The sequence below is a fragment of the Gallus gallus genome, chromosome 7 (assembly GCF_016699485.2).
Source record: "Gallus gallus isolate bGalGal1 chromosome 7, bGalGal1.mat.broiler.GRCg7b, whole genome shotgun sequence".
Lineage (NCBI taxonomy): Eukaryota > Metazoa > Chordata > Aves > Galliformes > Phasianidae > Gallus > Gallus gallus.
Window position 1 is genome coordinate 21,855,850 of NC_052538.1, and position 21,603 is coordinate 21,877,452.

The 21,603-nt window shown below is 59.4% G+C and overlaps 3 protein-coding genes and 1 long non-coding RNA gene across 8 annotated transcripts; 2 read left to right on the forward strand and 2 right to left on the reverse strand.

The window, feature by feature from the left end:
• The first annotated feature begins 88 nt into the window (after nt 1-88).
• On the forward strand, nt 89-5,566 carry ABCB6 (ATP binding cassette subfamily B member 6 (Langereis blood group)). The gene is made up of 20 exons (XM_015290086.4): nt 89-136; nt 843-1,374; nt 1,524-1,661; nt 1,765-1,954; nt 2,146-2,238; nt 2,340-2,532; nt 2,612-2,733; nt 2,805-2,914; nt 2,989-3,054; nt 3,153-3,278; nt 3,364-3,440; nt 3,526-3,589; nt 3,673-3,758; nt 3,868-3,925; nt 4,066-4,170; nt 4,255-4,429; nt 4,645-4,757; nt 4,842-4,936; nt 5,121-5,189; nt 5,264-5,566. Exons 2-20 carry the CDS (start codon nt 859-861, stop codon nt 5,388-5,390), a joined length of 2,523 nt encoding a protein of 840 aa, XP_015145572.2. The 5' UTR covers nt 89-136; nt 843-858; the 3' UTR covers nt 5,391-5,566.
• LOC100858626 (AN1-type zinc finger protein 2B-like) lies at nt 5,485-9,576 on the reverse strand. Of its 4 annotated transcripts, none has more exons than XR_005861427.2 (9): nt 8,367-9,576; nt 7,732-7,826; nt 7,521-7,652; nt 7,235-7,386; nt 7,045-7,149; nt 6,894-6,963; nt 6,231-6,735; nt 5,695-6,117; nt 5,485-5,613 (listed from the first exon to the last, which is right to left on the reverse strand). XR_005861427.2 is itself a non-coding variant. In XM_040703844.2 (9 exons), the coding sequence occupies exons 1-9, from the start codon at nt 8,638-8,640 to the stop codon at nt 6,079-6,081; spliced, it is 939 nt and encodes a 312-aa protein (XP_040559778.1). In that variant the 5' UTR covers nt 8,641-9,576; the 3' UTR covers nt 5,695-6,078. The 4 variants fall into 4 exon arrangements, 3 of the variants coding, with proteins under 3 accessions (XP_040559778.1, XP_025008208.2, XP_015145573.2); XM_040703844.2 differs by lacking the exon at nt 5,485-5,613 and having other exon boundaries at nt 6,231-6,309; nt 6,659-6,735; nt 8,451-9,576; XM_025152440.3 differs by lacking the exon at nt 5,485-5,613 and having other exon boundaries at nt 6,231-6,309; nt 6,659-6,735.
• Nucleotides 8,901-21,595, reverse strand: FAM134A (family with sequence similarity 134 member A). Of its 2 annotated transcripts, XR_005861426.2 has the most exons (10): nt 21,262-21,595; nt 20,574-20,680; nt 15,849-15,879; nt 14,986-15,121; nt 13,558-13,642; nt 12,612-12,749; nt 12,209-12,303; nt 11,145-11,280; nt 9,264-10,066; nt 8,901-9,167 (listed from the first exon to the last, which is right to left on the reverse strand). XR_005861426.2 is itself a non-coding variant. In XM_422050.8 (9 exons), the coding sequence occupies exons 1-9, from the start codon at nt 21,474-21,476 to the stop codon at nt 9,330-9,332; spliced, it is 1,680 nt and encodes a 559-aa protein (XP_422050.7). In that variant the 5' UTR covers nt 21,477-21,595; the 3' UTR covers nt 8,901-9,329. The 2 variants fall into 2 exon arrangements, 1 of the variants encoding a protein (XP_422050.7); XM_422050.8 differs by having other exon boundaries at nt 8,901-10,066.
• On the forward strand, nt 10,590-12,732 carry LOC124418101. Its single transcript, XR_006939916.1, has 2 exons — nt 10,590-10,635; nt 11,081-12,732. It is a non-coding gene; the product is annotated as an uncharacterized LOC124418101 (long non-coding RNA).
• Nucleotides 21,596-21,603: the final 8 nt, after the last annotated feature.

Consider the following 21,603-nt stretch of genomic DNA (forward strand, 5'->3'; position numbering starts at 1 on the left):
GCTGCCGGCGGACGGAGGAAGGGCCGAGCCGCGGGGCGGGGAGCGACGGGCAGCGGGGCGGGGAGCGGCGCGGCGCGGGGCGGTGCCAGGGCCTGCGGGAGGCGCGGGGAGCGGCGCGCGGAGCGGCGCGGGGCAGGTGAGCCGGAGAGGGGCTCGGGGGGCGGCGGGGCGGCGGTGACGGTGGTGACGGGGACGGGAAGGGGAACGGGAATGCCGGCGCGGTCGGGGCCGCGACGTGCTCAGCGAGCGGCCCCCGCGCGTCTCCCCGCGGCGCCGGTGCCGGCCCGGCGTGTCCCTGCGCTGAGCCTCGCGTTTTCCTGTGCGTTGCCGGCATTACCCGGTGTATTTCCTCGTGCGTTGCTCCGTGCTTTATCCCGCGTTTTCCCCACACGTTGCCCTGCACTGCCCTCCGTGTTGCCCCGCGCGTTACCGTGCACTGCCCCTTGTTTTTCCCCACGGAGCGCTGTGCCGTTCCCCACGTGTCACCCCTACGTTCCCGGCCGCGTTTCCCGCACGGCCCCCCGCAGCATCCCCGGCCCGCAGCAGCGCCTCTGTATCCCTGCGGCGGTGGCGGCGCTGAGCACCCGCTGACCCCACGCCCGAGTGCGCGGGGTGGCCCGCTGCAGCCCCCACACTCCCCCGCCGCTCCCAAAAGCGATGCCAGAACGCAGGGCTGACCCCAGCTGCTGCTCGTGCCCTACTGCACACAGAGATCTGAGTGTGTCCCACGCGGCCGTGCCCTGTGGTGTTCGCCCCCGCTACCGCCCCCTGCCTGGCCGTGCCGTCCTGCCCCACATCCCTCCTTGCAGACCCCCCGAGACCCCATCCTCTTCTCTCCGCAGCCACAGGCCGGCCGTGATGGCGTTGCTGGGGGGATACTGCGAGGCCAACAGCTCCATGGCGCAGGCCTGGGTGCGGCAGGGCTTCCAGCCCTGCTTCTTCTTCACGCTGGTGCCGACCGTGCTGCTGAGCGTCTGCCTGCTGCTGGGTGCCCTGCAGTACGCCTGCTACGTCCGCTTTGGCCGTGCCATGGAGCCCAAGTACATCCCTCGCTCGCGTCTTTACCGCGCCCAGGTCCTGCTGTCCCTGCTGCTAGCCCTGCTGCCCCTCGCTGGGCTGCTCTGGCAGCTGGGGGGCCCAGGGAGGCTCTATGGGTACATGGTGCTGTATGCCTGCCTCTGGGCCGCTGCCTGGGGCTGCGCCGTCGCCCTCCTGCAGCTGGAGCACACACGGGTGCTGGCGCACGACCGCACGCGAGGCCACGGCACAGTCCTCCTCCTCTTCTGGGCTCTGGCCTTTGCTGCTGAGAACCTGACGCTGGTGTGCTGGAGGAGCCCGCTGTGGTGGTGGGCGCTGCAGGACACCGACCAGAAGGTTAGTGGGCTGCGGGGGTGGTGAATTTTGGTGCCGACCTCCTGGCGCGTGGCTGCTGGTGCCCAGGGTGCGCAGGTTGCACCGCGTGCCCATCCGAGCTGAGCTGTGCTGGGATGGGTGGTTGGTGCTGACCTCCTCTCCCCGTCCAGGTGCAGTTCAGCCTCTGGCTGCTGCGCTATGTCTGCACCTTCACACTCTTCATCCTGGGCATGAAGGCGCCGGGGCTGCCTCACAAGCCCTACATGCTGCTGGTCAACGAGGAGGAGCGGGATGTGGAGAACAGCCGGGTGAGTCCCAGGGCTGTGTGGGGAGGGGTGTGCCGGGGCCCTGGGATGACTTTCTCCAGGAGATGGGTTCCCGGTGGTGACTGCTTGCCCTGCGCTCCCCCAGCCACTGCTGCAGGATGCAGACAGGACCGGCTCTACCTGGAAGGATTTCCGGAGGAAGCTGAGCCTGCTGGTGCCATACATGTGGCCGAAGGGCAACCGCCTGCTGCAGGGGCTGGTGCTGTTCTGCATGACACTCATGGGGCTGGAGCGAGCCATCAACGTCTTTGTCCCCATCTACTACAAGAACATTGGTGAGGGGCCTGGGGCTGACCAGGGGATGCTGCTGCTGCTTCGTCGTGTGTCAGGGAGTGACCCTGGCGATGTGGGAGGGCACAGGGACATGGCAGCAGCAGGGTGCTGGGGCAGTGCCGGCTGCAGGGGCTGGTCCTTACGGGGCACCCGGCGATGCTGTCTGCCCCAAGCCATGCCGTTCTCTCCTCAGTGAACGAGCTGACCGAGGGTGCTCCCTGGCACACCCTGGCCTGGACCGTCTGCATCTATGTGGGGCTGAAGCTCCTGCAGGGCGGAGGCGCTGGTAAGGACCACAGGGCACACAGAGCACGTCTGCACCGTCCCTCAGCTGGGGATATCAAGGGCACACCCGGTCCCTGCTGACCATCATGTTGCACCCCGCAGGCTCCACCGGCTTCGTCAGCAACCTGCGCACCTTCCTGTGGGTGTGGGTGCAGCAGTTCACCAACCGGCAGGTACAGGTGCAGCTCTTCGCCCACCTGCACGGCCTGTCCCTGCGCTGGCACCTGGGCCGCCGCACTGGCGAGGTGCTGCGCAGCGTGGACCGGGGCACCAGCAGCATCAACAGCCTGCTCAGGTCAGGGCACGTCCGCAGAGGGTCACCGTGCTCACCCCGCTGGGTTGGCCTAATGCCACGTCCCCATCCGTCCTCGCAGCTACATCGTCTTCAGCATCGTCCCCACCATCGCGGACATCGTCATCGGCATCGTGTACTTCACCTCCGTGTTCAGCGCGTGGTTTGGACTCATCATCTTCGTGTGCATGAGCCTCTACCTGAGTGAGTGGGGTCCTTGGGGTGCCGGGCCCTGCGGGGCTGCCGGTACCCAGCGACACGCTGCTCCTCCTCAGCTCTCACCATCTTCATCACCGAGTGGAGGACCAAGTACCGGCGGGACATGAACACGCGGGACAACGAGGCCAAGTCCCGCGCTGTGGACTCGCTGCTCAACTTCGAGACAGTAATGATGGAGGGGCAGGGCTGGGGGCGCTGGGGGAGCGGGGTGGATGCTGAGCCCGGCTCTGTGTCCCACAGGTGAAGTACTACAATGCGGAGAGCTACGAGGTGAACCGCTTCAATGACGCCATTGTCAAGTATCAGGTGCGGGGGCTCAGCGCCCATCCTGGGGGAAGGAGCCTGGTAGGCACCTGGGGGGTAGATGGGGCTGGAGGTGTCACGGAGGACCTCTCCTCTCACAGCTTTCCGAGTGGAAGGTCAGCGCTTCGCTGGGCCTCCTCAACCAGACCCAGAACCTGGTCATCGGGCTGGGGCTGCTGGCGGGGTCCCTGCTCTGTGCCTTCTTTGTCACCGAGGGGAAGCTGCAGGTAAGGCCGTGTCAGCTGGGCAGCCCCTGCGTGGGGACAGCCCCGGTGCTGCATGTGATGGGCACGTGTCCCCTGGCCCTTCCAGGTGGGGGATTTTGTCCTTTTTGGCACCTACATCATCCAGCTCTACACGCCGCTCAACTGGTTCGGCACCTACTACAGGTAGCGTGGGGTTGTGGGGTGCCTGGTGCGTGTGGGGCAGGGTGTGCTCCCCAAAGCCTCCCCTCTGGTCTTTGCCCCCCTCCAGGATGATCCAGAACTCCTTTGTGGACATGGAGAACATGTTTGAGCTCTTCCACGAGGAGCAGGAGGTGGGTGGCCCCCTCCTGAGCCCGCTGCCCGGCATGACCCCACACCCCTGCCCTGGCGCTGAGGCCGCGTCTCCATCCATCAGGTGAAGGATGCAGTGAATGCCACAGAGCTGCACCTGGAGGCTGGGCGCATCGAGTTTGAGAATGTGCACTTCAGCTACATCGATGGGTATGGGGCAGCAGGAAGGGACGGGCCTGGCTATGGGGCCCGGTACCACGACGTGGGGCAGGGGAAGTGGCCCCAAACACTTCTCCGTCATCTCCATCTCGCTCCCTAGGAAGGAAATCCTGCAGGACATCTCCTTCTCCGTGATGCCTGGGCAGACCCTGGCCCTGGTGAGAGCTGTGGGATGGGATGGTGGCAGAGGGGCTGGCAAGGATGAGCTGTGGCAACCTTCATCCAGGGCAGCCCCTCCTTGCCCAGCGGCCAGGGGCACTCTGGCATCTCCACATAAATCCTTTTACCTCCGGTGCAGGTTGGGCCTTCGGGCTCGGGGAAGAGCACCATTATCCGCCTCCTCTTCCGCTTCTACGACGTGCGGGGTGGCTGCATCCGCATCGACAGGCAGGACATCTCCCAGGTATGGGCACTGCGGGGCCGGGAGGGCACAGCAGGGCTGGGGGATGGCCGAGCCTCACCCCCCTGACCCCCCCACCCCCCCCAGGTGAAGCAGGCGTCACTGCGCGCCCACATCGGGGTGGTGCCCCAGGACACCGTGCTCTTCAACGACACCATCGCCAACAACATCCGCTACGGGCGGGTGCAGGCCACCGATGAGGAGGTGCAGGAGGCGGCGCGGGCTGCAGACATCCACGACCGCATCCTCTCCTTCCCCGATGGTGAGACCCTGCAGCCCCTTCCTGGCTCCATGGCAGCCCACTGGGGGCCACGAGTTGACATCCCGCCTGGGGGTCACCCGTGCAACCCCGTGCCCTCGCCATCTTCAGCACAGAATGAGCCCCTGGGCAGGGGCAGCCCCACGCAGCACAGCCCCGGTCCCCATCCCTGTCCTGGAGGGGAGCGGCACAGCGTGTGCGTGTCCTTGTGCCCGCAGGGTACAGCACCCAGGTGGGGGAGCGGGGGCTGAAGCTGAGCGGGGGGGAGAAGCAGCGCGTGGCCATTGCCCGCACCATCCTGAAGGGCCCCCGCATCATCCTGCTGGACGAGGTAATGGCACTAACACCACCACGTCCCCCCAGCAGCAGCAGCCCCCTCCCACAGCTGCCCCCTGCCCATGTCCTTCTCTCGCAGGCCACCTCCGCACTGGACACGGAGACCGAGAGGAACATCCAGGCCTCCCTGGCCAAGGTCTGCGCCCAGCGCACCAGCATCGTTGTGGCACACAGGTAGGGATGGACGGGGCTGGCCCAGCTCCCACAGCCCTCCTGCAAGGGTTGGCAAGAGAGGGGCAAGCCCCGCAGCCATGCTGCAGGATCCTTGGGGCAGCGGCAAGGGCTGGCTGCTAACCGCAGGGACTCTCCTTGCACCCAGCACATTCCTCACACTGTGCAAACCCCTTTTTGCGTGCAGGCTCTCCACCATTGTGGGCGCAGACCAGATCCTGGTGCTCAAGGACGGGCGCATCGCCGAACGCGGGAGGTGAGTACGGGGGCTCGGTGCCGCCCATCCATGGGGTCCTCCAGGGCAGCCCACAGCCCCCTCTGTCTCCACAGGCACGAGGAGCTGCTGCAGAAGGGCGGTGTGTACGCCAGCATGTGGATGCAGCAGCAGGTGGGGGACGAGGGCGAGAGCAAGGAGCATCACACCGAGAAGCCCCCCAGCAGCAAGAAGGGGCCGTGAGCGTGGCTGGGGACTCTGCTATGGCACTGACTAACGGGTAGGCACCCACGGTGCTGGGACTCCGCTGCTGGCTGTGGCTACCTGTGCATACTGGGAGCTGCAGGGCCCGGCCTGGACACTCCTTTTGTACCTGTTTGTTCTGCTGTGGTGTAGTTTCTTAAACGAGGTCCTTCCCAGCTCTGTGCTGTGCGTTCTGGGCAGGGGGTGCGCCTGTGGGATGGCCCTGGGGAGGGAGTTGTGGGCCTCAGGGTCCCCAGCAGAGGGGCACGGCTCTGACCCATCGCTCCTCAAAGCCACCCCGTACCTTGGCCATGCCTTTATTTTCTCCCAAGCAGCACTTTGACACATCAGCACTCCCTCATCCCAACCCGAGCGCACCGCCAGCCCCTGGTGACGCCGCCCGCAGATGCCCCTTTGGGCTCCTCCTCAGATGACCCAACCAGCAGCTGCTGTGCTCAGCGTGTGCTCGGGTCCCCCTGCAGCCCCCACTTCTCCAGGAGCATGCTGCACCGCCTGCATGCAGGGTGAGGTGTCGGCGTGTGCTCGGTGGCTTGTTTAGAGCCCTGGGGAGATCAGGTGGCTCCTGGTGGCACCCAGGCCAGGACCCCACAGCGTCCACGTGCGGTGCCAGGGCGGCTCCTTGTGCCACGAGCAGGACGCCGTGTCCACCAGCACAGCCCCCACGTGCCTATGACATGCTGCAGTTGGACGGCTTTGAGCCGTGTCCCTGGCAGGGCAGAGAGCACACAGTGAGCGAGGTAAGGTGACATCTTCCTCGGCCCTGCACGGTCCCTGGGAAGCAGAAACAGGGGGACCCACAGCCAGGCTCAGCCTGCTCACCTGCCGCTGCTGCTGCTGGTACTCAGCTTCACTTGCTGACAGCGCCTGCGCCAGTGCCAGGTCCTCCTCCTCCTGCGTGCTGCAGGGACAGCGGCGCACCGTGTGCCTGGCACCCCATGTGCCCACCCCCCTACGTCCCCGGGGCAGCAGAGGGCAGGGGGCTGCCTGCACGCCCGCGCTCCATTTAGCAGCACCGAGCAGCGTGCCCGTGGGCTGCCGGCTACCCCCTGCAGCTCTGGCTGTGCCCATCAGTGCCAAGCAGTCAGGAAGCAGCGTGGAACCCCCTGCGCTGCCTGGCACTGTCCCCACCCGGCAGTGGGCTCAGCCACAGCTCCGGGCTCTTCCCTTTTCCCCAGCACCTTGCAGAGCAGGGCCATCATATGCAAGCCAGGCGTGCACGGGGGTGGCACCGTATGCCCCAGCTGTACCTGGGCGGCTGCGCCGAGCCACGTGCCGACTCTGCCAGGGACATCTCCAGCGCCCGCTGCAGCGCTTCCTCCTCGCTCTGCAACAAAGCCCCTCAGCAGCAGCCACGGCTGCCCCTGCCCAGGCTGGAAGCTAAGGCAGCGGGAGGCAGCACCCACGCTCCTCCTCCATCCTCAGCTCAGCCCCTCTGGTGCTCACAGTCCCCATGGCACAGGGCCCCCCGCCCCCCACACTCACCAGCCCATTCTGCAGCACGGCGGCTGGCGGGGAGGTGCTGCGGACCTGGGGCACGGCCGCTCCCACACCTCTGCGGGCAACAGGAGAGAAGCTGGGTGATGCCACGGAGCTGTTGCCCATCGGGTACGGGGAGAGCGGGGCTGGCACCTACCTGGCAGGGGCAGGGCAGGGGGGGCTGCCTGCGGGCCGGGCGGCGCTGCTCGATGTGCCGCCGGTTTGAGGGGGGGACGCCTGGGCCCTGGTGAGAGCAGCGTGCCTGGCGAAGGGCACGTGCTGGGGGTGAGAGGGTGGCACTCTGCGCGTGGGGCCGGGGGCAGCGGGAGCTCCGTTCCGACGCTCACCCCGCTTTAGAGAGCGGCCTCCCGGCCCCGGTGCAGTCGTGGTCCAGCGGGTGCCGGTGCTTCAGGCAGTAGTTCTTGTGGCACTGCTCGCAGATCACCTTCATCATCTCCTTCTGCTTGCAGCCGGGCTTCAAGCACTTGTTGGTGAAGATCTACGAGCGGCGGTGGCGCTGAGAGGGGACCCGCGGGGCGCCACCCGGCGCCATCCCCCGGCAGAGCCTTTCCCAGCCCCCCCTCCCCCCCCAGAGCTCGGATCTCCCGGCCAGGGGGTCCCCGGTGTTCCCACCTTGCGCTGGCGCTGCGCGGGGTCGGACCTGCAGTCGCGGTCGATGTGCTCTCCCACCACCGCGTCGGGCATCTCGCCCCGCCGCACCGGCACCGGCGTGTTGCACAGCGGGCACACGGGCACCTGCACGTCCTGCGGGGACCGGAGAGCGGCGGGAGCGCCGGGCTTCGGGACGCGGGGCTCCGGGGGGGGGGGAGGGGGGGGCGCTCACCTTCTTGTAGGCGGAGGTGCACTCGTGCTGGGCGTACGCGACGTGGTCGGTGCAGAAGATCCGCTCGCAGGCGTCGCACTTGAGGGGCAGGAAATCTGCGGGACGCGGGGTCGGCGCTCAGCCCCGCGCCTCCCGCACGGCCCTCATCCCGCCCCGCGCTGCCGCCGAGCCCCGCGGCCCCCGGCCCTCACCCAGGCGCTGGCAGGCGGCCCACGAGCAGTGAGCCCCCAGGTCCGGGAACTCCATGGCGGCCCCCTCTCCCGGTCGCCCGCGCCGCGCCCGTTTCCGTCCCGGCGTCACGCGGGGCGGGGACGCGGCCGGCACCACCCCCGCGGCGGTCACGGGGCGGCCCCGCGGAGCCGGCAGCGCGCGGCGCCCGGAGCGACGCCTCCCCTTCTCCGCCTCCCCCCGCCGGACCCCCCGCCTTCCTCCCGCCCCGGTTCCCCCCATCCCGGGGTCCTGCGGAGCGCCCCGCCCGCGCGGCCCAAACCCGCGATGTCCACGGCTGCGAACCCGGAGAGCCGGGCGGGGGGGAAGCGACGTCCCGCCCGGGCTGTGCCGCGTTCTGGTCCCGCAGCCACGCTGTGCCCCCCCCACAGAGATGTGCCCCCCCCCACCCCCCCCCACCCCGTCACCTTCCCGTTCCCTCCCGTGTCCCAGCAGTGGGGGACGGAGCGCCGCCTCCCTCCCCGGCCGTCGAACGGACGCGAAGCGCCGACCCTCCGCTGTGCGACGGAGCTCCCGGCTCTCTTCGAGGTGCTTCGAGGTCTCCCGAAGCCCCGCCGCCGCTCCCAAGGGATGCGGGCAGAGCCGAGGGCTGCTCGGCCCCCCGGCAGCCTGCAGCTTAAGGGACGCGCGGCGCGGCCGCGGCAGGAAGAGACGCGGGATGGGGCCAGGAGTGAACTTCATTGATTGCAAAAACTCCACGGCCGCTCAGTAGCACAACTGCAACCAGACAGGGAAAAACAGGCAGCGCCCGACACCGTGCTCCAGCAGCCGCGGGAAAGGTGCCGACAGGTTGCGAAAAGGGGCTCTTTGTTGCTCAGGACCCATCCGCTCGTGTTCCCCCCCCCCCCCCCCCCCCCGGCCCCCTCCCAGCCCCCCAGAGCCGTGTCTGACCGCGCTCCCCTCCCCAACCCTCCCCCAAACGAAACCGATGGAAGTTAAAATTATTTACACTCGTAGCCATTTAAAAACCCGATAAAAGAAGATTGCATATGTCCTACTGGGGAGTTGGGTATTAGCAGCAGCTACAGCTAGCTCAGTACTCGGCGTGCAAAACGAAAGACAAACAGAAGACAGACCAAAATACCGCACCATTACTAGGAAGCGTTTGCAGGGGTTGGTGCTCCGTTGTGGCGTAAGGCTTCCAGGAGCCGGCTCCTCCCCGGCCGCCGGGCAGGGGCGCCTCCCGCTCAGGCAGCAGAGGCCGGGCTCTAGAAGGATGGAAAGGGTTTGTTATTCCAAACACAGCACACGAACACTGACGCGTTTCCATCCCGGCCGACGCGGACATCTAAAACCCGCCGCACGTTCGCCACGGGAGTTCTTCCTTCTTTCCGGTGACGACGGAGACCCGAGGGGCGCACGGAGAAGACCTAAGACGTAGACGCCGCCGTCATCGCTGCCTCCTCCTCATCTCCTTGCTTTGGCAGCTCAGCAAGTGCGGGAGAGGGGGAAGCCGGAGCCGGAGCGGCAGGAGGGTCTTGCCCTTCCCGCTCCTCCCCGAGGCCCAGCTCTACATCCATTTGCTCCAGCTCCCTCTGATCCAGTAGCTCAAAGTCATCGCCTTCCTCCTCGTCCTCCGGTGAAGCCGCCGCCTCCGCCTCCACCGCTTCGGTCCCCGACAGCTGCGCTTGGAAGCTCAGTTTGTCTTCGGGCTCGGCGGGGAGGAACTCGGAGAGGGAGGGTCCCTCGCTGGCCTCCGAGGACCGCAGCAGGGCGGAGAGGGTGTTCTGCACGGCTGTGGTAATGGCAGTGGTGACGATCTCCTCGCTCAGCGTGTCGATGCAGATGCCCAGGCCCGGCGCGGGGACAGTCTCTGGCTCCGCGCTGCCTCCCGCCACCTGCCCGCTCCCGTTGAAGTGTGTATTTACAAAATGGAGAGGAGACGCTAAGCGAAGGATGGAGAGGTCAGAGTCCGCAGCCTCCTTCTCTGCTGAGTCCAGCTCACGGGCAGCGTGGGCAAGCTCAGGACCCAGAGGCACACCAAACGCGTCTTCATCGCTCTGTGGTCCCACATCTCTGGAATGATATTCTTCCACGGAGGGAAACTCTGCCAGGTCCTTGGAAAATGACTCCTCCGGCTCACTGTGCAGGCTCTGCTGATCCAGGTCTGGAAGGCACCAGCATTAACATCAGCATTAAGGGGCGGGTTACCTCGCCTCGACCCAGAGTGCTGACGTCTCCCATTCACTTTCTCCCCGCTGACGCACCAGGACCTTCTGGTGGATCTTCTCCCGGCTCTGGGAGCGCAGGGATCTGCAGTTATTCCCTTCTCCCAATGGCACTACTCACCCAGAGTGTTCCCTTTCCTATCCTGCTCTATGCACTCTGCGCTCTGAGAAAACCACCCTTCCTTTGCTCTCACTGCTCATAGCACTCCCTCTCTGCCTGTTCCTCCCCAGACACTCAAGCGACCACATTGGAGCAGTTATCTTTACACTCCTCACCACTGACCGAGCTCGTGAGTTGTAGTGGAAATGCTAAGTCACAGCTTGGAACAGTGATTCCCCTGGTGGGAAGGCAGGGCCAGCTCAGGGGAGCTCAGGTGCATGCAATGCATTGAGTGATCAGAAGGGGTGGAGCCAGGATCCACCCCTTCCCAGACCTCATTTAAGGGTGGGCAGTGGTGGTGAGGGCACCCCTTGCTGGAGGTCCCTGCCAACCTGAGGCCTTCCAAAGGTAAGCAGGCTTTATTTCTGTGTGTATGGCTGCTGCACTGGGGCTTGTTCTCATTTGTTACAGCCTTGGATTGCGCCACCCTGGTGTTACTGCTGTACCTTCCATTGCATTATAGCACTGCATGAGTCTGTCAGGGTGAGCTGTCTGACCTGTTCCAACCAGCATCATACAGTGGTGTACAACCATACTATGCCATTATTTTTGTGGGCCTTCTCTACTCGTGTCACCTGCCATTTTGCAGGGGCTTTGTGGATAGCCTGCCTTCCTTTCTGGAGTGACAAGGAAGCACTGGTGTGTGGGACAGTTATCAGAAGCCTATCTCCAGTCCTGACCAACTCTGTATCACCCATAAAACCAGGGCATACTGTGTTGCCACTACTGCTTCCTTCTTTTAATGTTCTTCCCCCTGCAAATAGCTGAGTTCTCTCTCTGTCATCCCATTTAGAAGAGCAGTGCTATGGGTCAAAACACCCTGGATAAGGGAGGCAACAAAATGTCCCATTATATACCTTCAGAAACATCTGTCAGCTGTGGGGTGGTAGCCCTTGAGACAGAAAAGCCCCCGCTCTCCAGGATGGAAGCCTCTTCATCAGAGAGCTCAGAATCCGTGATTGACAGTGCCAGGGCAGTTTTCTTCACATCCACCTGCACAGGATGAAAGCAGAGCGACAAGTTCCCGTATGTCTGACTACCAGTGAAGCATCTCCACCCAAGTCAGAGTGTTCAGGCAGAAGTCCTTCTCTGGAGAGAGTGTGCAGGGACAGTGTGAAAGCAGGAGGGACGTGACAAAGTGCTTACTGCACTGCCAGTGAAGGGCAGTCACAGCTCACTGGCCTTCCTGACTGCTGGAAGCTTTGCCTGCTCTCAGTGAAGAACCTGGAAGAGCCAGTACAAGTGAGATCAGCCTGCAGGAGTCTCGCAAGCCTTTAATCCTTCTTTTGGGAACATCAGGGAGCAAAGCACCCCTTCCCTCTTGCTCTTGTGCTAGGCACAAAGAAGCCTTCTACATGTAACAGTAGCTCAAGTATGTGCATTACTTTAGAAGTTAAAGCTTCCCACTTCACCCTGTGAGCCTAGCTACATGCTCAGAGCTCCTTTAAAGGCAAACACTTGGCCCATCTCTGTGGTGCATGTACAGAAGAGTCTCGCCCTGTCTAACTGAGGGCAGGAGGTCAATGTAACAGACACGAGCACTGCTCATCTTCCTTTCCTAGCTGTGAGCAGAATGGGAGCCTCCTATGCATTGTACCAGCGAAGCTCAGGAGACTTTTATATCCTCTGAGCACATAGCATAAGCATCAAAACAATTCTGCAGGTCAGCTGGTGGCTGGGGCTTGACTCCCCCTCCCATCCTGCCTCACCAACTCTGTGATGCTGAATTCTTAATAACCAGACTGGTTATTAAGTAGTCATCAAACAGATATTCATCAAGCAGATACGCTTCCTCCCTGGCATTCTGCAGTGACGTGTTGGTGCACTGTTTACCATTGTGGCTGCACTCATACCACCTTTGGTTCTCAAGATGCCACAGAGAGGAAGGACTGGCTCCTGTGTAGGCTTGCTGTGCTCTTACCACTGGGGAGAAGCCTGACAGCTCTGCCTCACTCTCGCTCTCCGTCTCTGCTGTTGGCTCATCACCTGCTGCAGGTTCACTCTTCACTTGTCGCTCTATGAGTAAAAGAAGATGGGTTTACTTGAGGCTGAGGGAACTTCACTCTTTTATGCATCACTCATCCAACACTTCTACCCTGTAAAACCATGCAGATTTACCAGAATGTACAAGTTTCCAGAGACAACCACAACCTGTTGCTTTTGTTTGCAAAACCCAGGACAAGCCCAGTTCTCTCTTCCAAACCCTCAAGTTTCAGCCTGTTTCTCCCTGTTCTGTCACAGTTACATACTATTTTCAGACATGCTCTTCCCTTGTGCCTTTGTTAAGGCTTCACCCTGGAGTCAGGAAGAAGGTGAGAGCTTACTCTTCTTCTCGTGCTTGTGGTGCAGTGTCTCTGCCTTCATACTGTAGTCCAGTTTCATCAGAACAGGCTCCAATCGTGTGTACATCTTCTGGATCAGCTCATGGTAGACCACCAGCGGCCAGAGAAGAATGCTGAGCACTGCAATGAACACAGGGTGAAAGGAGTGTAAGAGTAAGAACAGGCACCATCATTCTGTGTCAAGGGAAGTGCAGCTGAACTGAATGTGCTTTCCATTTGACAGCTTGAAGTCCTCACCCTTGGTTACTCTTACTCATTCCAAAAGCTGCTAAATTAGTCAGGTTTTCCTAACCAATATCTGTCCACGTTCATATTTCAATACAGGTTTATGTTAAAATGAAACAGAAGCCCTCCACTTCAGCTACTGTGTCCCAGCCCCAGCATGCAACAAAGGCCCTGGAATGGGGCATTCGAATAACAGAATATAAACCAAAAATAACTGAAACTTTTGGAAAGGTAGCAGCACAGAGACATGCCAGCAGCAAAGCACCTCAACTACCTCCAGAACCAGCAGGGACCCAGGATGCAGTTAGAAAGCCTTATTTGCTAAACACGTCCTTTCTCTAATAACTCTCTTCAATGGACTTGTCCGCTGTAGGAACTGAGAAACTGCAGCTCTCTGCTGCTCTGAGACCTCACCAGCACAGCCCCAAGGACAAAGGAGAGCAATGTTTTAGTGATGGCTCCCTCTCCTGACTTTGTAGTTGCACTGCATGCACACACTCGCAGCAAGAATTCCCAGAGTGCAATGCTTGTACTGATTTATTATCTAGCAGATAACCCTGAAAAAAAAAACAACACCCAAAAACAAACAAAAAAACACCCAAAAAAACAAAAACACCACCAAAACCACGCATGCTACCAGCCTATCAACAGCACGGTTAGGTTGTGTTTCGGTGTGTGTCATGAGAGAGCTGCTTATACTCACAAATGATGTAGGAGATCATTATGCCTGGAACATAGTGTCCAACTACAGCCAGAATCAGGCAGCCTGAACAGACACTCATGCAGAACTGAAGGAAGAGAGGAACAAACAGAAGTGACAAGAGGCAGAGATACATTTATGCAACCAGTGCAGGCAACCCAGTTAGAACAAAGAGAGGGATGTTCCTACACGGTTCAGTACACAAGGCCTCCCCTCCTGCCCTCGCCAAAAGCAGTATAAGTGTTTATTCTCTTTCTCAGCCTTGCACTGAGGACATCCAAATGCTGATGGTCGCAACTCGGGCAGGTTGGTTGGGTTAAGCTGTAAGCGTTAGAGGTTCAAGCACAGGAAGACCAAGGTAACTGAAGACCCCGTTCACAAAAATGAATCAAAACTTCAGTGGATGGTTCTTTCTGAACAAAATGATGTTCCTTAAGGCTAGGATGGGATACTGCACACTGCCATTTTAGAGTACATCTCCTCTGAAAAGTTCAGTATTTTAAGAAAAGCTCGTACTGTCCCGACAGAGACTGAAAGCTGCTGGAGTCACTAGATGGTGCACCACTGCTCTGCAATAAACCAACTGGCAAAAGCAGCAGAACCCACACTCCCACCAGGCCAGGTGCTTCCTCCTCTGGAGAAAGCGAAAGGACAACGGTGTAGCCCTGATGGTTTGTCCTGAACGCTCCTGGGGATGAGGGGAGGTGAGAACAAGCACCCTGCGAGCCAGGGTGTGGGTTAAGAAGCTGACTACATCCAGCAATGAAGAGCTTGGTTTGTAACACAGGGGCCCTACAAAAGCTAGAGCCCTCTAAGGGTTTTGTTTCCAGTGGTTCTTGTCCCCTGCTGCCTACTGCTGGGACAGTGTTTTAACAGAAGAGAATCAGCAGTGACAAAAACCCACTCCTTTTGGCACGTTGGACCCCAGCAAGCCTCATACGACCCCAGCAGCCAGTCTGTCCTATCTTTGTGGTGCTGAGGTAACTTCCCAAACAATGTCACAGCCATTAGAACATAGTTTTTGACATACGCTCAGGAACACCGCTGCATTTAGACTTAGCTAGCTACAAACTGCAAGATAGATAGGATCAGCTTAAAGGGTTGAACAGAGCCTATGAATGGGGCAGAGCCTGTAGGCTCCCTTTTTCACTCCTACTACCAATCTAAGAGCTTCCTTTGCACACTGAGCAATAACACTAAGTACAGCTAGCTATTCACAGAGGACAGTAAGTTCGGGTCCTGTTTACAAACTCTAGAAGTCAATCACTCATGAACTAAGCTTCCCGGGGCAGAGTCTGAAAGGAAGGAACAGCAAGTGTTAAGCGGGGATAACAATTGCAAAAACATTGATTTGACATTCCTCCACCTCCTAAGGCCTTTAGCAACGGAAAGAAAAGCCCCTGCAGGGAAGAGTAGGTATCTCCAGCTTACCTTGGCAGGATTTTGCCTCTTGTACTGTAGCAGTTCCTGTAGGTACAGCCTGAAGGTGACCCAGCTCTCTGCCAGACAGTGGCACAGCTCAGGGACACTGAGCAGGTGAGGCTGTGCCCCTGAAGTCACCCCCTCACTAGAGACAGACAAGAGTGAGAAGACAACCTTTGAACACGGTCTGCTTGGTTTGGGGGTACAGGCGCACAGGGACGTGTAGGTCCCTACCAAGGGCTTGACAATTCTGTCTGCATCTGCAACCAAACTCTGGAAGACACTTGATTGGTAGACATTTTTTTTCTTTTAAGCAGGAATAGAGCCAAGAGACAGCTGAGCCAAGCAGCAGCAGCAAACACACGTCACAGCATTCCCATGCCACGGGCCCAAGATGCAAAGCAGTTTGCCCAAAGCCACGCAGACAGAAGCGCTGGAGGTGGAACCAGTTAGGTGGCCCTCTCTGGCACCAAGTCCCAGGTCAGCAGAGCGCAGTGCTCAGGCCTATAACCACGGCTGAGCATGGAATGCCAGCTACACAGGCAGCACATATGGCCTGCAAAAGTCAGGGATTTCTTGCTCTCTTATTCCTAAAATAGTTCAGGACGTATCCAGGGAAGAAAGCTGATAGTTCCTAACATCAGAAGCATCTGAGCTTTATTGCTGCTTCAAGAACATTAACTTTCCCCAGTCTCAAACTGTGGCTCCCGAGCTGATAAACAGCTGCCAGTGCACAAGAAACTGCTACCAAGGTTTCACAGCAGGAGCCGTGCAGTCTACCGACAACAACAAAGAGGGCAGGTGAGATCAGCACACTAAATGAAGGCATCCCCACTCTCCTCTTGCACCAAGGAGCACGTTACTGAGCTTACCTGTCCCCTCCTGTCTCCTCTGATGGCTGAGCTGTAGAGAGAACAGAGAACAATCAGTCAAGGGAAAAATAAAACTTGACATTTTTGCCACTCAAATAGAGCACAGCTGGAAACGTATCATCTTCAGCTAGGGATGCACCCTGGGGGCTTATCTGTGCTCTCAAGCAAGCAGGAATCACTGGTTTGGAGTTTGTATTGTGCAAGCTCCAGTGAAGGCTGAAGTCCCACGTGCTTAGACAGTATCATCCCCACGGGAAGTGGAAGCAGCCCAAAGACAATCACAGCTGCCCAGCCCTTGTCACTCACGCAGGACTGCCAGCACAGTCCCTGAGCTGGGCAAAGCTTCAGCTGCTCCCTTGGAACTCAGCATGGCACGAGCGGGTCTGAGCTGCATCTCCCTGAGACCAGACCACAGCTCCTGGCAGGATGCTGTGTACAAATGCCAGAGATCTCGCTGCTGTCTCTGCCCTTTCCCATGGAATTAAGTACTAAATAGCAGTCTCATGCATAACTATCTAATTTTAGGGCTCTTTCATGCCTCCTGACAGCCCTTTGTGCCAGCAAGGCACAGATACAACTACACTGCTAAGCCTGGATGAAAACAAGGCAAAGCTTCTGCCATTGCTCTCTGCACCCAACCCAGCGACAATCAAACAGTGCTGAAGGCAGGAGCAGTGCTCCAGTGGCAGAGGTCACGTAGGCCTATGCTCTAGCCAACAACAAACTTTGTCCAGGCTGTCCGAGAGGCTCTGAAGATTGGCGAGACATTGTCTCGCGCACCACATGTCACCCCATAGGCGGGACTGAAATAACGGAGCAGAGTTCATGTTCAGAGGCCAAGCCACTCGCTAGAAATGCGCTTAAATGAGCAAAAAAAGGGTTTCGAAGCCTCCCCAGAGTCATCAGCCAGATGCAAGGCCCAAGAGTGGCTGTGACTTCCCCACGGAAAGCAGCCTCGTCACCGTTCTCCCAAGGCAGGGGACGCTGGGCCAAGTATGGCAGACTCCTCCTACCACCGCAGGCACCACACCAGCGCGGTGGAGCGGGAGGCCATCCGCAGAGGGGAGGAGGCAGTTCTTTGAGAGCGTGACCCAGATTTCCAGTAATCAGGCCTGACAAGAGGAGTCAACTGCTCTCAGCCTGCGCTGCCCACAACCGATTGGTGCGGCTGCTGGGGCAGCAGGAACTCAGGCCGACCGCCTCAGCGTGAGAAAGGAGCGTTATGGATGCAGCGGTACCCCTGGGGGGCAGCAGCTTCTCTTTCACAACCGCCACTGTCGTATTTTGTTATTGTGCGCAGACATCTAAAGCTGCTTAATCACAGCTCGCTGAGATCCAGCTGTCTCTCAAAGCATCATCTTTTATCCGCAATGAAGCACCATAAAAACGCATTTGGCATCAGCCCCTCTGTGATTGCTGGCTGTGCCAGCCGCCAAACGAGGCGCTGGGACGCATGCCACGCTCCACCGGACAGATGCGGCAGCAACACAGTGAGCGGGGTGGCACCGGAGCTCCAGTCCTCTCAGACTGGCTGCCTTTGTCCAAGCCATCAAGAACGTGCCAGCAGAGGGAGTGAAACACTTCTCCTCAGCTGCTTCTGAAGGCTTCAGAGACCTTTGGGAGCTGCAGAACGCTCCAGCAGGCTGCAGTGTGTCCACGTGACTTAAGCTCTGTGGCAAAACAAGGGCTGCCTTTAAACCAACGGTATCTCGCATCCTGTGGTAGTGCAGCCTGCCTGCTGTCCATCCCAACATGCCAGAGCCTTACACCAGCTGCAAGAACACTGCAACCACACTAAATCCAAAGAGCATTGCTGATAGGACATGCTGGCTTAGGTAAGGCTTAACTCTGACCCGCGCTGCAATGCTGCCTAGCCCCAGTACAACTAAGCCAGCAAGAACACCCAGCCGGCCTCACCTCATCAATAAGCAGCCAAAATCTTGCCGTCAGCATTTCACACCCGACGGTGGATTAATACAGACTGCCTGACATACAGCAGACTCTTCTGAGACAGCAGGCAGCCACACAAGAGTTTAGGTTACACGCTGGTACTGACAAATTATCACTGATGGATTCCTTGGCTCTTACTGGTTTTCAACACTTCCCTAAGAGTCATTCCTCATCTGTGTATAAACTTCAGCTGGAAAGCAGGGGCTCTTTTTAAGGAATACCAGCATTCAATTGCAACCATCCTGGAATGTGTTTAAAATCCATCTGGATGTGGTGCTCGGGGACACGACGTAGCAGTGGGCCATTAGAGTTAGGGTAGTACGGTTAGGTTGTGGTTGGACTCGATGATCTTGAAGGTCTTTTCCAACCTGAGCAATTCTGTGATTCTATGACTCCAGCACAGCTATTGCTAGAGTTCTTCTACACTAAACTGTGACCAAAACACAACTGCTAAACAACAATGCCATAAAAAGACACTGTTACTCAACAGCTATTCTGGGAGAAAATGGAGGTGCTTCCCAAGTCCTTTTACAACATTTAAATGGAACCCCACACGGTGGCAGTTACATATGAAAAAAGTCCCCGCACTCATGATAAAAATATGCTGTCCCATCAGACAGGGCCTGCAGTGGAAATGCTACACAGCCTGAAGCAGTGATTGAGCACCTGGCAGGAAGGCAGGGCCAACCTGGGGAGCTCAGGTGCATGCAATGCACTGAATGATCAGAGGGGGTGGAGCCAGGATCCATCCCTTCCCAGACCTCATTTAAGGGTGGGCAGTGGAGGTGAGAAGATCTCACTGGAGATCCCTGCTTACGGGAGGTCTTTTAGAGGTAAGCAGTTTTTCTTCCTCTGTTTCTGTGTCCAAGGCTGCTATACAGGGGCTTGTTCTCATTTGCTGCAGCCTAGGATTGTGTCACTCTGCTACTGCTGTTGTACTTTCCATCACATTATAGCATTACAGGGCCTACAAAGGTTGTGCATCTCAGTGCTATTAGTGTCCCTGATCACAGTGTGTGAGTAAATGCAAAATATATGCTGAGGCTCTAGCATTCCTTCAGAAATGATGCTATAAGCAGTCACCGGAGACAGGGAGAACTGCCACAAGCTGAGGTTTGTGTATGTATGTGCTGATTTGTAAAGGTGTGGCACTGACCTACTTCCAAAAGCTCCTGGAAAGGCTTACAGGAAGCACCGAGGAGGAAAGCCACAAAGCTACAGCTCTGCTCCAGCAGGATGCGAGAGCCACGGAAGAATCCCAAAGCATTCAGCAGTGCCAAGTCCTCAGGAGGTCCCCGAGGAACACAGAACACTGCTCCTTCCTTGTAGAGGCTCAGGAAATGTGGCCCATATCAACATCAGGGCCGTGACCTAACCAGGAATACCAGAAAGGTGGCACTGTTCCTGGTTTTCAGCAGCTGGGAAGCATCAGAAAGGTGGAGAAGAGTGCAATGCAGGGAGGAACAGCTCTGAGGAGGAGCTCAGTGGGATGAGAGCTGACTCTGTACAGAAGGGATGATGACACAGGATTAGCCAAACTCCTGGGCTGTGGGTGGTTTTTCTTTCCCGTGCCTTGCTGTACTCTATTACACAAATTGATTTCAGTATGGATTTCACATTTCTTCTGTGACAGCACAACTTCTACAAGCCTGGTACTTTCTAGAGAGGTTCCACCCCCCCCCCCCCCATCTGCCTCAATAACACCATTCTGCATTGGACACCAAGCCCTGGTGTTTCTGGATGTGTTTCAAGTGAGATGTTTTGGGTTGGCTATAAACTATTCCCTAAAAAAACCAATGCGAATAAGCAGGAAATTAAATTGGCCAGTTGAGTTTGGCTGCCCAGCTACCTGAACCACACAAAACAAACAGTTTTGAGACTACAGCTGAAACATATCTAATCTTATCAGGACTTCTGTGAAAGCACCCTTTAAGTCAGTGCCTTTATGGGTCAAATAAAGGGCACCTTACAAACACGTATATAGAGGGGCTTTCATTCAGAAACCCTCCTTAGAGCAGGAGCTGCCTTTGAACCACAGTAGTGAATGCAGAAGGCAGGTCTAGGTGTAGACATTTAAAAATACCTCCCGGTGAAGGAGCCACTCAAAGCAGACAGCAGCCTTCCATCCTGTCATCGTTATGAGACTGTTCTCCTTGTTGCTTTTGTGTCTGATGTTGGCAGAGACCCTCCAACAAATGGGATAGCTCAGCCAAGTGATGGGGCTGGCTGATTAGCTGCAGCCCAGCTGCTGCTCTGAACACAATACGTGAACTGTCTCTGATGCCACAGCTTCCCACCCTCTACCTGCTGCATAGAGAGGTGGCTCTCGTCTGCTCTGCCTCTTCTAGGGCATAAGCCTATGCTATGTTGAACTGAAACCAATGCAATCCAAGCTCCCATTTCTTTCTGCCAGCTCACAGCTCAAACGATCCTTCTCAGTAAGACCCGAAGGAAAGAAACAACGCGGCATCAACACTGCATCATCCCTCTCCCCAGCTTCCCTGCTGAGCTGGCTTGGACGCCCTTAGTCACTCTCCCCATGAACTCCTCACAGCATTCCTCAGCGCTGGGAGCAACTGTGTCAGTCCTCAAGGATGCTGCTTGCTGCAAAGGCTTGCTCGGGGGTACCTCCTGGTACCCGGACACGAGCAGGCAGGAGGCAGCGGCGCCAAAGCCTGCAGTTACAGTTGGAAAGGGGCTGACACAACCTCTGGCAAAGCCAGAGCTGTGGCCGCTGGAACTGTGCCACTAGCTCCAGCGCTACCCATCACGTACCTGGGAAGTCAAACAGGAACCTGGGCTTCCATCTCTCCAGCAAGAGGATGCCAAGGAGAGACATGCTGAGGAGAAAGAGGGGTCTCAGGGAAGTGGAGGAAAACAACCTAGAAACCAAACGAGAAATCGTTAGCTGGGGGACGAGGCACTAAAATGCCGCTCCGGATGGGCAGAGGCGGCTCAGCGCGGAGCACGGCACAGCACAGCAGGCGCATCCGACCGCTACGGGCCAACGCGGCGCGCTGCCGGCGCCCACCCCGGGGCGGTATTCACCCATCGCTGCCCCCGGCACGCTGTCAAATGGCGCCGGTGCCGCGGGCAAACGGCCGCCTGCCATCGCCCCGCGCTCCTCCTCCGGTTGTAAAACGGGGCCGGCGCTCCGCGTGCCAGCGCGAGTCCCCCACGGCCCGCGGGGGGAGAGCCGACGTACCGCCCGCGCTTCCCCGCGGCTCGGAGGAATCGCGCCGCTCCCCCTCCGCTACGGAAGGCCGCTCGCCGCACGCCAACCGGCGGCGGGGCCCGGCAGGGCGCTCCCAGGGGCTGCGCCACAGCGGCGGGCCCGGGAACGGCCCCGCGCGGTCGGCGAGGCCCGCGGCGCCCCGCACGGCACGGCCGTCGGCCCCTCTCGCGGGACGGCGGCTCCGCACGTCGCTCCCCCGCTCCCCCCGGCGACGCCCCCCCCGCTCACCAGAGCGCCCCGCCGAGCGCGGCGGCGGTCACCAGGCTGTGCAGCGGCCTCTCCCACACCAGCAGCCGCTGCGCCGCCGCCAGCGCCGCCTCCCAGCCCCGCAGCCGCTGCCGCAGCGCCGACGCCAACCGCTCCGCCGCCGCGGCCGCCGCTTCCTCCTCCTCCTCCTCGGCCGCCGCCGCCGCCGCCTCCTCGGCGCGGGCGGTCGTGGCCATGGCTGCGCGCTGGCGGGGCGGAAGGGGGCGCCGTCGCCGCCGCCGTCGCCGGTAGCGTTAGCGGCGCTGCAGCGGCCCGGCGGGGCGGCACCGCCTGACGGGGACCGGCGGCCGCTGGCGCCGTGCG

What these genes read in the sequence shown, in the direction of transcription:
- ABCB6 (XM_015290086.4), top strand. Translation starts at nt 859, where the DNA reads ATGGCGTTGCTGGGGGGATACTGCGAGGCCAACAGCTCCATGGCGCAG. An exon ending in ACGCCATTGTCAAGTATCAG is followed by an intron (nt 3,055 to 3,152) that starts GTGCGGGGGCTC and finishes CTCCTCTCACAG; the next exon opens with CTTTCCGAGTGGAAGGTCAG. An exon ending in TCACCGAGGGGAAGCTGCAG is followed by an intron (nt 3,279 to 3,363) that starts GTAAGGCCGTGT and finishes TGGCCCTTCCAG; the next exon opens with GTGGGGGATTTTGTCCTTTT.
- LOC100858626 (XM_025152440.3), bottom strand. Translation starts at nt 8,640, where the DNA reads ATGAAGTTCACTCCTGGCCCCATCCCGCGTCTCTTCCTGCCGCGGCCG. An exon ending in GCACCTCCGCCTACAAGAAG is followed by an intron (nt 7,653 to 7,731) that starts GTGAGCGCCCCC and finishes CGGTCCCCGCAG; the next exon opens with GACGTGCAGGTGCCCGTGTG. An exon ending in CCGCGCAGCGCCAGCGCAAG is followed by an intron (nt 7,387 to 7,520) that starts GTGGGAACACCG and finishes CGCCGCTCGTAG; the next exon opens with ATCTTCACCAACAAGTGCTT.
- FAM134A (XM_422050.8), bottom strand. Translation starts at nt 21,476, where the DNA reads ATGGCCACGACCGCCCGCGCCGAGGAGGCGGCGGCGGCGGCGGCCGAG. An exon ending in GTTCCTGTTTGACTTCCCAG is followed by an intron (nt 15,880 to 20,573) that starts GTACGTGATGGG and finishes TTCTCTCTACAG; the next exon opens with CTCAGCCATCAGAGGAGACA. An exon ending in GCTGACAGATGTTTCTGAAG is followed by an intron (nt 10,067 to 11,144) that starts GTATATAATGGG and finishes GGTGCCTTCCAG; the next exon opens with ACCTGGATCAGCAGAGCCTG.